This window comes from Octodon degus, unplaced genomic scaffold, assembly GCF_000260255.1.
Source record: "Octodon degus isolate 3935 unplaced genomic scaffold, OctDeg1.0 scaffold00027, whole genome shotgun sequence".
Classification (NCBI taxonomy): domain Eukaryota; kingdom Metazoa; phylum Chordata; class Mammalia; order Rodentia; family Octodontidae; genus Octodon; species Octodon degus.
The window spans coordinates 5533782-5548050 of NW_004524603.1; the positions used below are offsets into that span (position 1 = coordinate 5533782).

At 52.7% G+C, this 14269-nt stretch overlaps 1 protein-coding gene and 1 pseudogene across 1 annotated transcript in view; one reads left to right on the forward strand and one right to left on the reverse strand.

Annotated features, from left to right (window-relative positions):
- Gbx1 (gastrulation brain homeobox 1) overlaps positions 1-12879 on the forward strand; it is a 27603-nt gene extending 14724 nt beyond the window's left edge. Inside the window, exon 3 of the mRNA XM_004629071.1 lies at positions 12326-12879. Coding sequence (XP_004629128.1) covers positions 12326-12879 — 554 coding nt within the window. The remainder of the gene's footprint in view (positions 1-12325) is intronic.
- On the reverse strand, positions 4664-5498 carry LOC105741877 (annotated as a pseudogene).
- Positions 12880-14269: the final 1390 nt, after the last annotated feature.

Consider the following 14269-nt stretch of genomic DNA (forward strand, 5'->3'; position numbering starts at 1 on the left):
CCACCACCTCCTCCACCTCCTCCACCTCGTCTTCCTCTGCTTTCTTCTTCTTGGACTGAATCCACAGCCTTTGCATTGAGCTACCTGCCAACCCTTCTCTGTCATTCTCTGTTTTAAGATAGGGTCTCTCTTAAGTCACTAAATTGCCAGCACTGCACTCAGACCCAAGGTCCTCCTGCCTCAGCCTTCCAGAGTGCTGGGATTACGGAGGCATCTGTCACCACGCCCAGCCCCGATTTCTTCACTGTGACCCACCCAGTCACCCCTGTGTCTGAGCCATGTCATTAGCACGACGAGGGGTGTGAATTAGGTGATCTCCAAGGTCATTGCCAGCCTGCCCCACTGTATTCATCTCTAAGGATGCCATTATTTTATTATTATTATTATTTTTTTTGGTGGTACCAGGGATCGAACTCAGGACCTTGTGCTTGCCAGGCAAGCACAACTATTCCACTGAACTATCTCCTTGGCCAAGGATGCCTTTATTAACAATCATTTCTTTATTGAAAAAGGAAAGACTTCTGACCCAAGGGCACAGGGTCGCCACGCGTGAGGCCAGCCCAGGCTGTAAAGTGAGTTCAAGGTCAGCCTGAACTGCAGAGTGAGATTCCATCTCACCATCCCAGCCCCTGAAAAACAGCAAAGAGCCCCTGGGTAATACAGAAGTGACAAGAGGACAGTTTTATGGGAGAGAGGGGCAGTGTGCTGGTGCCTTTTGTCACAATGAAGGTACCACAGGCATGGGGGGATCAGTACTGGACTTCCTGGTGCTGAGGTGGCTGCAGTGGAGAAAAAAGCCACTGTTGGGGTGACAGCAGGCCAGGACCCCAGGGTGTAAGGGGCTTTGCCATCTGGGGTGGAGGAAGAAGCTGTGGCAGCCATGGCGTGAAATGAGCGAGTGGGGTGTGGTGGCACCCCCTGTGATCCTGGTACTCAGGAGGCTGAGGCAGGAAGGTCCCTGTGAGTTGGAGGCCAGTCTGGGCTCCATGGTCGCTTTTTGCTTTGGACCTTAGCGATGCGTATGGTGAAGCACAACTGGTGGGACAGGCCTTGGCCACATATCTGGGTGCCACTCTTCTTTTGCAATCTGCAGTGCAGTCCTAACCTGCAGGGTCTCAGTGTGGGTCTCAGCCCCCTAAAATGAGGGCTGCAGCGCCGAGTTGCTATAGAGTTCTTTATGCAGTGTCCTGAAAGTAGCAGGCGTCAGCCTAGTCCGGTCTCTGTCCTTGCGCTTGAAGCGGGTGGAGCCTTCCAGGGGGTTCCTTTGGGAAAGGAGGCTGTATTGGGGGGAGCGAAGGACGGTGTTGCTCTCCGGGTAGGGAAGGACCCAAAGTTTGACCAAAGTGCAGTGCATGTTTAAATTTTTCAAGATGTTCATCAGGCATGGTGACACATCCCTGTAATCTCAGCACTCAGGAGGCTGGGGCAGGAGGATCTTCTCCAGTTTGAGGCCAGTTAAAGCCACAGAGTGAGCTCAAGACCAGCCTGAACTACATAGCAAGACCTTGTCGCAAAGTTCTATCTGTCTGTCTGTCTGTCTATCTATCTGGAGATGTGTGTGTGTGTGTGTGTGTGTGTGTGTGTGTGTTCAGTAAAAAAAAAAACACATTGCCCTTAATTTCCCTGAAAAATCCTCACTTCAAGCACACTTATCCCGTGGCCCTCCCCACTTCCGGAGCAGTTCTGAAAGTCTCTTTCCTGAGTATCTCTATGAGATGTGATTGGAAGTGCCACTGCCCAGTGCCACCCACGGAAAAGCAGGCTCAGGAGAGCACACAGCACCCTCCTTCCCCTTGGGTGCCATCTCCGGCCCTGTGGGGCTTCTGCCTCTTCCCCGGAGTTGGAAGGAAAGGTAGCAGTTCGAGGCAATTCTGGGTACTGGGCAGCCAGGGCAGCACAGCTGAAGACGCTCCTGAAAGAGGATTCTGGAGCTGCTGCAGAGAGCAGGGAGAACTGTGGGGTCAGCATCTGCCAAGCGGGAGGAGGGTTGTGCGGGGGTGAGCCGCAGCGTGACTTGTACTGTAACACGTTTGTACGAGTCAGAGCTTATGGGTGCGTCTGTAGCTCGCCTCGCAGGCCGGTCTGTAGCTCAGCCCCAGCCCCTTTGCTTTGCTTGGGCTTTGCTGTCCTACGGCTGCATCCTCTGTGCTCTTGAGGCTGCCCAGAGCGCCTCACCTGTGCCCAAGGGCACCTGTCCTCCCTTCCTCTGTATGAGGAAACCCTCTCCTTTTTCTCTCTCAAAATCTCTGCTCCCCCCAGCTCCCCCCCCCCTTTTCTTTGGTCTTGCTATTCAGATCAGGCTAGCCTTGAGGTCATTGTGTAGCCCAGGCTAAATCTGAACTCACAGAGAGCCTCCCCAGTGCGGAATGACAGCTGTGCACCACCACACCTGGCTCCCTGCTTTCCTTTATGTCTGGTCTCCATTAGGAGCAAAGTTGTCAGAGTAAACTAACTCCCACTCAGGTAGATTCAGAGCTTTTATTTAAGAAAAAATTTTGAGACAGGGTCTGGCCATGTAGGTTTTTTTTCTTCTAAGTATTTGGCACAGGGTCTCACTATGCAGCTTGGGCTTGTAGAGATCCTTCTATTTTCAGCCTCCCCAGCTCTGGGATTACAGGCATGTGCCACCAGGCCCAGTGTGGTCTCCGTGGCTGGCTCAGTGCCCCCAGGGTAGAGCCAGTGCAGCGTGTGGTGCCAGGGATTGAACCCGGGTCCACGTTCATGCCTAAGCGGGTGCTTAGTCCACTGAGCTATCTTGCAGGCCCTCCTTGCACGTAGTCTTAAAACTCACTACGTAGCCCAGGCTTATCTTGAACTCTAGAATCTTGTGCCTCTGCCCATTGAGTGCTGGGGTTACAAGCATGTGCCACCACACTTGGCTTGATTCAGGATATTAATTAATTTTGTGGTACTGGGGATTGAACTCAGGACCCTGCACTTGCCAAGCAACCACTTATTCTACTGATCTGTCTCCCCAGGCTCCAGGATTTTAAAGAGTCCAAATGAATTTCATACTGGTAGGAATTTGGTGTTATTATTCTGAATAATTTCAATAAAGATAAGGGTGGATTTGGATGGAGGATCTGTAGGTGTGAAACCAGAGACTTCTGGTGCTGGAGTTGGGCAGCCATTGCTACTAATTTGGGTGAAAAGGGCTTTTTAAAAAATTTTTATTTTTTCTTTAAAGGGCATTTATTGATTCCTGTGACTTCTAAATGCCCTCATAGGACCAGAAAGGCAAATAGTTGGGAGGCTGAGGCAGGAAGATTTTGAGTTTGAGGCCAGACTGAGCTCCATAGTGAGTTCGGGATGACTGCCTACTCCAGGAGATAGCATGCTGTGTGTGATTGGTCAGCGCCGTGTGATTGACAGGCCTGCCAGTGTTGGGCAGACCCAGTCACTGAACCGTGGTGGAAGGGTCAGCAGGAGGTGTCAGCAGCGGGACTAGGAGCAGCTCTAGATAGAGACGCAGCGCTGCCCCCTGCCTGCTGGGAGGAGCTCGACTGCCCTGTAATCCCAGCTGCTTGCAAGGCTGAGGCCGGAGGATGACACGTCGGAGCCCAGCCCGGGCAGCTGAGTAGCCTAGCAAGATCCTGTCTCGAACTAAAACCAATTGTTTGGAAATGTAGCTCAGGACGAAGTCTCTGTGTTCACCCTCCGTATGAAACTGTCTGGCTGTTTCTGTAGTTTAGCAGTATTAAAAATGTTTTTGTCGAGGGCCGGCAAGATAGCTCAAGGAACTAAAGTGCCTGCTTAGGCAAGCTGGGCTGGGCTGGCCACGAGTCTGGGCATAGCGGCGCACTCCTGTAATCCCAGCGCGGGGGAGGCTGAAAACAGTATCACTGTGAGTCCCAGCTGCATAGTGTGAGACCCTGTAACAGCCAAATAAATATATATTTATTTATTGTCATGGTTTTGGAGGTGGCACTCAGCAGCACTCTGCCACCAAACTTCGTCTGCAGCCCTTTTTATTATGTTGAGATAAAGTCTCACTAAGTCACCCAGACCAGCCTAGAGCTTGGATCCCCCTGCTTCGGCCTCCAGGTAGCCAGGCTTTAGGCCTGTGCCTGGTTGGCAGCATTATTTTTAAACTTAGCAAATATATTTTCCTAATAAAAGCAGCACTGACTGACAAGATCATGTAAACTGGTAAAGGTAGGGAGAAAAAAAAAAAAAAAAAGGGAGAAAATAGCCTGTTACCGGCCAGGTGAAGTTCATGAGAGAGGCCTCCCTTATGGCAAGTTTATGTATTTTGGAGTTTTTGAGACAGGATCTGGCTGTGGAGCCCAGGCTGGCCCGGAACTCACTCGTTGTGATCTTCCTGCCTCAGCCTCCTGAGTGTTAGGGTTGTAGGCTTGTGCCACCAAGTGGCGCTTTTTGGGGCAGTGGTAGGGGTGTTGTCGAGCGTGTGAAAGGGGGTGGTAACGCCACGCCTAGTCTGCAGGCACAGAGGAAAGGGGTGAGGTGTACAGTCGGGTTTGATAAGGTGATTTACCTAATGAGGCATGCAGGGAGAACCAATACTCCCAGGGAAGTGGAGGGAAGGGAGGGGATTTGATTTGATTTTTTTGTTTTTGTTTTTCATTTGATAACAATTTTTTAAACCACTTAATATTTTTGTACAGAGACTGCTGTGCAACCCCAAAATTATTTTAGACTTTTTTTATCCAAGTTTTGACATCGGAATGTCAGCAAAGTGTGGAAGCTTTTCTTGCAGAATTTGCTGTTTCATTTTCTCCAGACACCTATTTCTTGCTTTGATGCGGCCCGTTTCTCAGTTCGACAAAATGGTCCACATAAGGCACCGCAAAGAATTGTTTCCCGTTGTATCTTTTATTTAGGTGCCAAATGATTTGAGCTTGTACCAAATGATTCTTCCAAAGATGTCTCTTCTCCAATCACCAGGTCTAGCTTTTTTTTTTTTTTTTTTTTTTGAACTGGGGATTGAACTCAGGCCCTTGGGCTTGCCTGGGAAGCACTTATTCCACTGAGCCATCTCCCCGGCCTCTAGCTTTTGCTTGACCAGTCTGGAGAAGCCTCCAAGCGTCTTCTCTTTCCTGGACAACTTCGTCTAATGCATTCATGGACTCCACTCCCTTTTCTAACCCTTCTGGACTTGCCATTGGTAATACCTGCCACTTGGCCTTCTGTTCTAGAGCAAGAAGCATGTTTCTTTCTGTTAGTAAGATGTACCAAAGTTGATGTAAATCTTCATTACTTTTGTTCCTTAATTGCTCACAGGTCCGTGCAGCTCCGGATTTCACTCTCTCTTGACCCCAATTCTTTGGGTCATCAAAAAATTCTTCCAGTCCTCTTCTTGACAGTGTGGTATGAAGTAATCTACCCTGCTGAAAGGATGTGCCATCTGATGCACCCTTAGGTAACAAACTAAGAGAAAACCCTGTGCTAGCGGGGGCCTTGGGAGTTTTTAATGACCCAGAAGCCTTCAGGACTGCTGAGACTCTTCTACAGAACAGAGCCAAACTGGCGGCAGCCATGTTTTCCACACGGGGATTTTATTAGAAGGGTTGGAAAGAACATTGGCTGGACATATGGGAGACTAAAACTCCAGACAGGGCCCCTAGCTTGGGACTTAGGAAATCATTCTCTCTCTCTCTCTCTCTCTCTCCCCCTCTGTCTCTGTCTCTGTCTCTGTCTCTCTGTCTCACTGTGCAGTTTAGGCTGGCCTTGAACACACATGTAGCCCAGGATGACCTTGAACTCAAGCAAGTCCTCCTGCCTCAGCCTCCCGAGTACCAGGATTACAAGTGTGCACCACCACACTCAGCTGTTTATTCTGTCTGTCTGTCTGTCTTTCTTGTATTTAGGACAGGGTGTACAGGGTCTCACTACATAGATTGGACTTGTAGCGATCCTCCTGTTTTACAGCCTCCCAAGTGCTGGGATTACAGGCATGTACCACCACGCCCAGTCTCAATCACAGTCTCAGCACGCCCTGGGGGCAGGGGGGGCTCAATCATCCCTGTGTCTGCCTAAGCAGGCACTTTAATCCACTGAGCTATTTGGCAGGCACTTGTTTAATCTTTCTTAAACCTGGTGTTTTTTCACCTGAAAAGATTATGAAGTCTCCTGTTACAGTAACTGCCGGGTTGGGACTGGGAAGATTGCTTAGTGGTCTAAGTGCCTGCCTGGCAAGTGCAAGGACCTGGGTTCAGCCCCCAGTACCACATGCCATGCCAGCTCCAGAACCCTGGGCACTCTGTGCCAGCCACCAAAACTGGGTGTGGTGGCACACACCCGTAATCCCAGCACTGGGGAGGGTGAGACAGGAGGATCACTATAAATCTGAGATGCTTAGCAAGACCCCATATATATATATATATATATATATATATATATATATGATTTTTAAAAAAACCAATAATGGCAGGATTCCTGCTGTGCTTCAGTGAGTTGCTTAAAAGAAAAATATGATAAGTATGAAAGAGATTTTGAGAGCTGGGCGTGGGGGTGCACACCTGAAATCCAAGCTCTTGCGAGGCTGAGGCAGGAGGCTGAGGCGGGAGGACTGCTGCAAATTGAAGGCAGCCTGGGACGTATAATGAGGCCCTGTCTCTGGAGGAAAGCTAGAGGTCGTGCACAGGTGCTCTTGGCTGTGACTTCCTGAGAGGGCTGTGACCGACCTTTAGCCTGGCAGGAACCCACCTGCTCATCTCAGGGCTGGAGGGGTCTCCGGGTGGTTGTACTGACTCGGAGAGCAGCGTACCGCAGAGTCGGGGGAAGAGCGGAGAAAGGACCGCAGCAGTGCCGCGGGGAGCGTGGCCCAGGCGTACATGGAGCTGGGGGTGCTGAGCATGGGACCACCTGAAAGTGAGCTGGGGTCACAGTGACGGGACTGTGGACTGTCACAGAGGAGCAGAATGTAACTGCGCTGACCACGACGAACAAGAAATGGGTGTCCCACCCAGCAACTGTAAGTTTTTTGGAGGATGAACTGTGGGCTTCCCTTTTCCTTGGCAGGGAGGGCGTTGAGACCGTCTCGTTCTGTAGACTAGGCTAGCTTCGAATTCTAGGTGATCTTCCTGCCTCAGCCTCCTGAGGGCTGGATTGCAGGCGAGTGCCACCAGGCCCTGGAGCATATTCTGTTTGGTACCAGTAACACCATCGCCACGGACGGAAGACAGGACCTTGCTGGCCATCTGGCACCGCCGACTTGAATTCAACTTAAACGCTTCCATTTTGCCGCAGGTGTTCCTGTCGGAGTCCGTAAACATGCTTGAAGCTTCCCGCCTTTCACCACCCGCGTTTTTGTTCTTAACAGCCAACAGCAGCAACCAGTCCAAAAGTGCAGTTCCTCTAAAGCAAATTTTTCAAATAGAAATTTATCAAAAAAGACTGCTTTGACGGGTGTGGTGGCAAACACCTGTAATCCCAGCACTTGGAAGGCTGAGGCACGAGGGTCACTGTAAGTTCGAGACCAGCCTGGGCTACAGGCTCAAGGCCAGCCTCCACTGCATAGCAAGATCCTGTCTCAAAAAAAAAAAAAAAGATTGCTGCTTTTGTCAGGTGTGTTTGTTTGTTTGTTTGTTTTGGCGGACTTTGGCAGAACCAGGGATTGAACTCAGGACCTTGCACTTACCAGGCAAGCACTTACTCTCCTTAGCCATCTCCTTGACCCCTATGTCAGCTTCTAATTGATGACAAAATTAAGGAATTTTTGTTTCATTATTTGTCCCGTAGATACTGTGAATCAGCTCTGAGAAGAGTCTATTTTGCTCCCCACCAATATGGGGCAAACAGTAGCCTGGGTGGGCTTGTGAGGGCAGTGGGGGCCCTTCCTGGGTGGATGGGAGCGCCTCCACCTCCCATCCCCTGGCGATGATTCCTGGTCCCTGCAGCAGCTTCAGATCCTTGGGGCGCCCCCTGCTGGACAGCCTGCAGCTGCTGGCTTGGCTCCAGCCCCATCAATACAAGTATGTGTGGGTAGTGCTCCCTTGTTGCCCAACCTGGCCTCAAACTCTCAATGATCCTCCTGCTTCAGCCTCCTGAACACAGATTACAGGCGCGTGCCACCATGTCAAGCTATAGGGATATTTTTAAAAAGTGCTTTTTGCTTTTTCCTGATTTCCTCCTCCTATTTTCTGTTTCCCTTCTTGAAAATGTTCAGCCCCTTCCCTGGGTCTGGCTTATTTTTCTTTCTTCTGCCCTCCAGCCCTCTGGGCCCCGGCCGCGGGCCTATCTCTGCCTGCTCTAGCCTGCTCTTCTCCTTCTACCCCATCCTGTCCTGGGTCTCATTGTCCCACACGCTGTCCTCCGAGGCCCGGTTGCCTGTGCTCTGGCTGTCTCTGTCCCGATGGCTATCAGAGGCCTCCTGTGAGGATCACAAAGACGCCTCCAGATGAGGAGGCGGACCACTGCTGGCTGCGCTGCTGCGAGCTCTGAGCGTGGTGCTGAGGGTGGCATCTCGGGTCTGTCGCAGACAGCTATGGATGAGGGGGCTCAGGGGCTCTGCTGGAGCCAGGAGTGGGGAGCCCGTCTCAGCCATGTCAGTTTAGATTTATTGGCCTCCCCCCAGGTGCCTGGTGCTGTAGTAATGATTTCATCCCCCAAGCCCTGAAATCCCGTTTCTGTCTTTTTAGTACTGTTTAAAATATTTGTGCTACCGGGCTGGGCGAGATAGCTCAACGGACTTAGCACCTGCTTAGGCAAGCACAGGCACTGGGTCCGATGCCTGGCACCACATGCCATGCTGGCCCCGCACCCTGGCCCTCGGGCGTGCTGAGCTGGCCACTGAGACTGGGCATGGTGATGCACGCCTGTAACCCCAGCTCCAGGGAGGCTGAAAACAGGAAGATCACGCCAAGTCCGAGCTGCATAGTGAGACCATGTACCAAATATATTAAAAACAAATAAGTAAATAAAATGTTGTGCTACTGGGATGAGGCTTCACAAGCTTGCATGGCATGTTCTGTGGATTTGTTGTTGTTGTTGTCGTTGTGGTACCAGGAATTGAACTCAGGACCAGAGCTTGCCAGGCAAGCGCTTATTCAACTGAGCTATCTTCTCGGCCCGTTCTGTGGAGTTTTACCTGCATGCTGTAAAAGTAAAGCCAGATGACTTCCATACTGGTAGTGGGAGAATCCCTCATTTCTTTCAGCATGCTGAGCTTTCTGCAGTCCCTCTTTTCTCTGTGTGTGTGTGTGTGTGTGTGTGTGTGTGTGTGTGTGTGTGTCTGGGACTGCGGAAGAGAGAACCGGTTGTGTTCGCGGGGTGTCTTATAGGCACGGGGGTGGCTGGGTGGGGTGAGGCTCAGAATGGGAAGGGACAGACATAAAGAAGGAAGGAGATTGCTGGATGTGGGGCTCCTGACCTGTGATCCCAGCACTTTGGGTGGCTGAGGCAAAAAGACCCCCAAGTTTGAGCATAGTCTGGAAAACTTAACTAACTTTGCAAGAATCTATCTCAAAAAAAAAAAAAAAAAAATTAAAAGAGCTGGGGTGTAACTCAGTGCAAATGCCCTGCATCCAATCCCCAGTGGCTAGATAAATAAGAGGGAGACGGTGTCCACAGGAGCTGCCAGGGTCTTATTATGTAGTTCAGGCTGGCCTTGAATTTGCTGCAGTCCCCCTGCCTGTGCTGGGATGACAGGTGTTTGCCACCGTTCCCAGTTGTGCACATCAGTGAGTTTGAGATGACCAGTCTGGGCTACGCAGCGAGTTCAAGGCCAGCCTGCTCTACATAGCGAGACTCTGCCTTAAAAAAAAAAAAAAAAAAAAAAAAAAAAAAAAAAGACAGTGTGTGGTGTGTGATCACAGGTACATCCTTCCTGTGTCCAGTTCTGCTCCTGCCCTAGGTCACCAGATGTCCTCCTCAGAGGCCGGAGGTCTCTCCGACATGGCGAGAACAGAATGTATCTAGAACCCTGTCTTTATGGAGCCTGAGGGCTAGAAAACGGCTGCCAGGGGATGAATGAAGTGGTGGAGCATTTGTAGCAGCGGAGGAAGGGGGCTGTCAAGGGTTGCGGTCCGAGAGGCACAGCCTTGCTATGCAAGACCTGGAGGGGTCGGGAAAGAGCCAAGCAGGCACCCAGGAAAGACTGTGGTGTCCCAAATGTGGAAAGACAAGGGCAGGGCAGGAGGGCAGGAGCCGAAAGGCGAGAAGAGGAGGCCCCCGAGGAGATCTCCGGGGGACCTGGGTGTGGTCATCGGAGGGGGACACGGAGACTGACTTTCAGCAGGGCATGGCCGCACCCATCTGTGCTTCTAGCCACCCAGGAGGATGAGGCAGGGGAATCGCAAGTTTGAGACCACACTGGGCAGTAGTGAGACCTTGGAGCGATTTTATTAAAAAGGTTTAGAGGGGCCAGGGAGATGGCTCAGTAGGATAAGTGCTTGACTGGCAAACGCAAGGATCTGAGTTCAATCCCCGGTTATGCCAGAAAAAAAAAAAAAAAAAGATTTGGAGACCCTGTGGTTGGAGTTTTGTGAGGTAGGGGGTAGGGAGAGGGGGAGGCAGAGGCCCCAGATGACAGCAGGGGACCCAAAGCTGTCTCCCGTTGACAGCACCAGTCCCAGGGGCTGGTGGAAGGAGGCAGGCAAAGGAAGCGGCTGTGGGAGCAGCGGGGGGTTGAGAAAGAAGCTCAAGGGTGCGGGCAGGGAGACTCCAGCTGGAGGGAGAGGGGTGAAGCTGCGCTGCCCTACAGGGGCGACATTGTGTGACCCAGTGCAGGAGCAGGCCTGAATGAGCCTGTGAGCACACATACCACACTCATGTCTCCTTGGTTTTGTTTTTTGTCTTTTGGAGCCAGGGTCTCCTTATGCAGTTGAGGCTGGCCTTGAGCTCACTTTGTAGCCCAGGCTGCTCTCAACTCCCAAGGATCCTTTTGCCATAGCCTCTGGCCTCATCCTCCCGAGTGCTGGGATTGCAGGCCTGTGCCACCACACCTGACTTTTTTGTTAGTGTCTGAGACAAAAGTCTTGCTCTCTAACCCAGGCTGGCCAGGAACATGGTCATTTTCCTGCCTCAGCCTCCCCGTGTGGAGCTGACAGGCATGTCCCACCTGGCCCTGTTTGTCCTTTTGTTGTCTTCTTTCTGTTGTTTCCTTCAGACCGAAAACAGGAGTTTGTGCAACCCCTACATTGGAAGCATTTATATATTTTTTTTTTTCAGTCTCCACAGGCATTTCTGTGCATAACATGAAAACCGATAGTTGAATTAAGATTTAGAATTATGTATGGATTAAAATGTTTGAATGCTTGTGATTATAAATAATCAGTCATCTACTAAATGAGCCCAGATTTCTTTTCTGCCATTTTGGTTCCCTTGTTACCCTTGTGCTTCTTTCTTCTCCTGCCCCTATGAACCCCAAACCCTGAGAAAAAGTCCAAGTTTACACTGGTAAGTTAGGCAGCCAGGACAGGGAGGTGGGAAGAGATGGGGTCATTTTAAAATTAAAGAACGGGGCCAAGAATGGGTTCCAGGCTGAGCAACGGGGAGGAAGGACCTGCCACAGAGCGAGGGGTTGCATGTGACTGGCTGGGAAGTGGTCTGGTTAAGAACTGGGAAGTGTGGGCAGGGGAGATGGCTCAGTAGAATAAGCACTTGCCTGGCAAGCACAAGGGCCTGAGTTGCCCAAGTTCAATCCCCCATTCCGCCAAAAAAAAAAAAAAAGAATTAGAAAGGGGAGCTGGGTGTGGTACCAAACACCTGTACTCCCAGCTTTTGGGAGGCTGAAGCAGGAGGGTCACCTGAGTTTGAGGCCAGCCTGGACTACTTAATGAGCTCAAGGTCAGCCTGAACTACACAGTGAGACCCTGTCTTCAAAGAAAGAAGATGTAGCTCAGGGGTAGAGTGCTTGCCTAGCATGCACCAGGCCCTGGGTGCAGCCCCCAGCAGTAGTAGAGGGTGGGCTTCCGAAGGATGGAACACCTGACTCCTGGGTCCTTTGAAATTCCTGGGTTCACTTGGGTGGGATAGGACCAGCACGCCCTGAAGGCTCCATCCCAGAATAAGCAACTGGGAAAGGTGGGGACCCAGAGCTCATGCCTAGGGAAAGTTCCTGGCGTCGGGGCCAGATGCAGGTTCCTGGAGAAGGGCCGCTTCATCCTGGGACTGCAGGCCTAGTTTTGGGGGTGGCAGTGTACAAACAGGGACCTCCAAGCCGTGGTCCTGGGCTTGCAGGAAGCTGGGGAGGATGAGGTGGAGTGGGGGGAAAGCAGCTAGGTCCCTGCAGGCAGATCCTGGCTCTTGCAGGATACTCTGTGCTTGCTAACACCTTTCTCCCCTTATGTCTTCTCTCCCCTCTTCCTGGCCCCCTCGCGCCCCCCCGCCCCTGCCGCTGTCGCTTGGCTTTTCACCCCTGCAGCAGAGGTGAAGGTGTACAGCTCTGACGAGGAGAAGCTGGAGACCCCCGCGGGTGACGCAGCTGGCAGTGAGCAGGAGGAAGAGGGCTCGGGCGGCGACAGCGAGGATGATGGGTTCATGGACAGTTCTGCAGGGGCCCCGGGGGCCCTTCTGGGAGCCAAACCCAAGCTCAAGGGCAGCTTGGGGACTGGAGCTGAGGAGGGGGCGCCTGTGGCCACGGGGGTGGCGGCGCCCGGGGGGAAGAGCCGGAGGCGCCGCACGGCCTTCACCAGCGAGCAGCTCCTGGAGCTGGAGAAAGAGTTCCACTGCAAGAAGTACCTGAGCCTGACCGAGCGCTCGCAGATCGCCCACGCCCTCAAGCTCAGCGAGGTGCAGGTCAAGATCTGGTTCCAGAACCGCCGGGCCAAGTGGAAGCGCATCAAGGCTGGCAATGTGAGCAGCCGCTCCGGGGAGCCTGTGAGGAACCCCAAGATCGTCGTGCCCATACCTGTCCATGTCAACCGCTTCGCTGTGCGCAGCCAGCACCAACAGATGGAGCAGGGGGCCCGGCCCTGATGCTGGGACTGCAGCGTGAGGATCGGTCCCAACTCACTGGGTCAGGACCAAAGGGCCCAGGGAGGCCGGCAGTGCCCCTACCCAGCTGGGCTGGAGAGTGTGCTTGGTCCCAGTCCAGCCCAGAGACTCCAGGACTGGGCTTTGGGTGCAGGGGCGCAGGCAGGTCCTGAGGGCCCAGGAGCTCTGGGGACCATGGCAGACTTCAGGGTGGGGTGCGGTGGGGTCACAGAGCACCTGGGGCCTGTAGGCCGCTGACTGATGCCCCAGCTTCTGGTGAGGGCCCAGGGCACTCTTGCCAGGCGGAGCGCAGCTCCTTATTTATTTTGTGTAAAATGTGTATATATGGAGCCGTTGGTCTCTGTTGGTCTGTCTGCAACCCTCAGGGGGATTGAGGAAGGTGTTTCCTCTCCGTCCCCAACCATAGCGGATTCCATCCCCTGGCTCTGGTGTGGCACCTGCAGACCTGTATGGAGCAAGGACATGCAGTCTATCTGTAGAAGTCATTCAGTACCTGTGTCCCCACACTCTGACCTGGCCGCTGGCCCTGTCCCCAGTAAGCAACCTCGCTTCTGTGCTGGTTCTGCCTTCCCTTGGGGGCCACTGGCCAGCTCCAGGGGGAGACTCACTCCTGTCTGTATGAAAGGGAACTTGGCTTGGTGCCTGATTCAGCTGTGGTTTTGTAACTTGTCCTGCCTGTTGCTAGGACAGGATTGGGGCTCCCCCAGACCTCCAGTGAGCGCTTTAAAAACAAGCTTCCATCCTCCCAGCACAGACTGGCACTCTCTCCCCCGATACACCGTCTTGGGAGCTCAGCTACCACAGCATCTTGTGTTCCAGGACAAGATGAGTTCAGAGGCCATGGCCCATGACCCTGGAAGGGTGGGCGTGACAGGGACGACAGGAGCAAGCCAAGAGCTTTGGGATTAGGACTGCTGGCATCTTCAGCATCTGTGTTGGTGGACAAAGCTGACCTCTGGCTCTGAGAATATAGCTCCACAGACACAGCTGGTGGGACTGACAGAAACCCACCGCAGTTGGCATCATGGGGCGGCAGCAGCAGTGCCTCTCAGGAGGGAACAGTAAGTACTCAGTAGGGAAGAGAGTGGGGAAAGTGGCCACTGAGAAAATAAGCAGGCTGTGGAGGAGCCAGGGAAACCCAGGAAGCCAGGCACTGGGTCGGGGCAGTGCCTCACCACCGCAAAGGACAACTGGCTATCCCCAGCCCCCAACGTGAAACTAGCGAGCCTCGTCCACTCAAGTAGGCAGTGACACTGAGGCGCTCTCTCTCTGGCCTTTCCTCCTCCCAGTTAGTGTTGGCAGCAGGTTATAGCAGCCTGTAGCTGACAGGCGACAGTAACGACAGAGCCTTCCAGCAGACACAGACACAGGT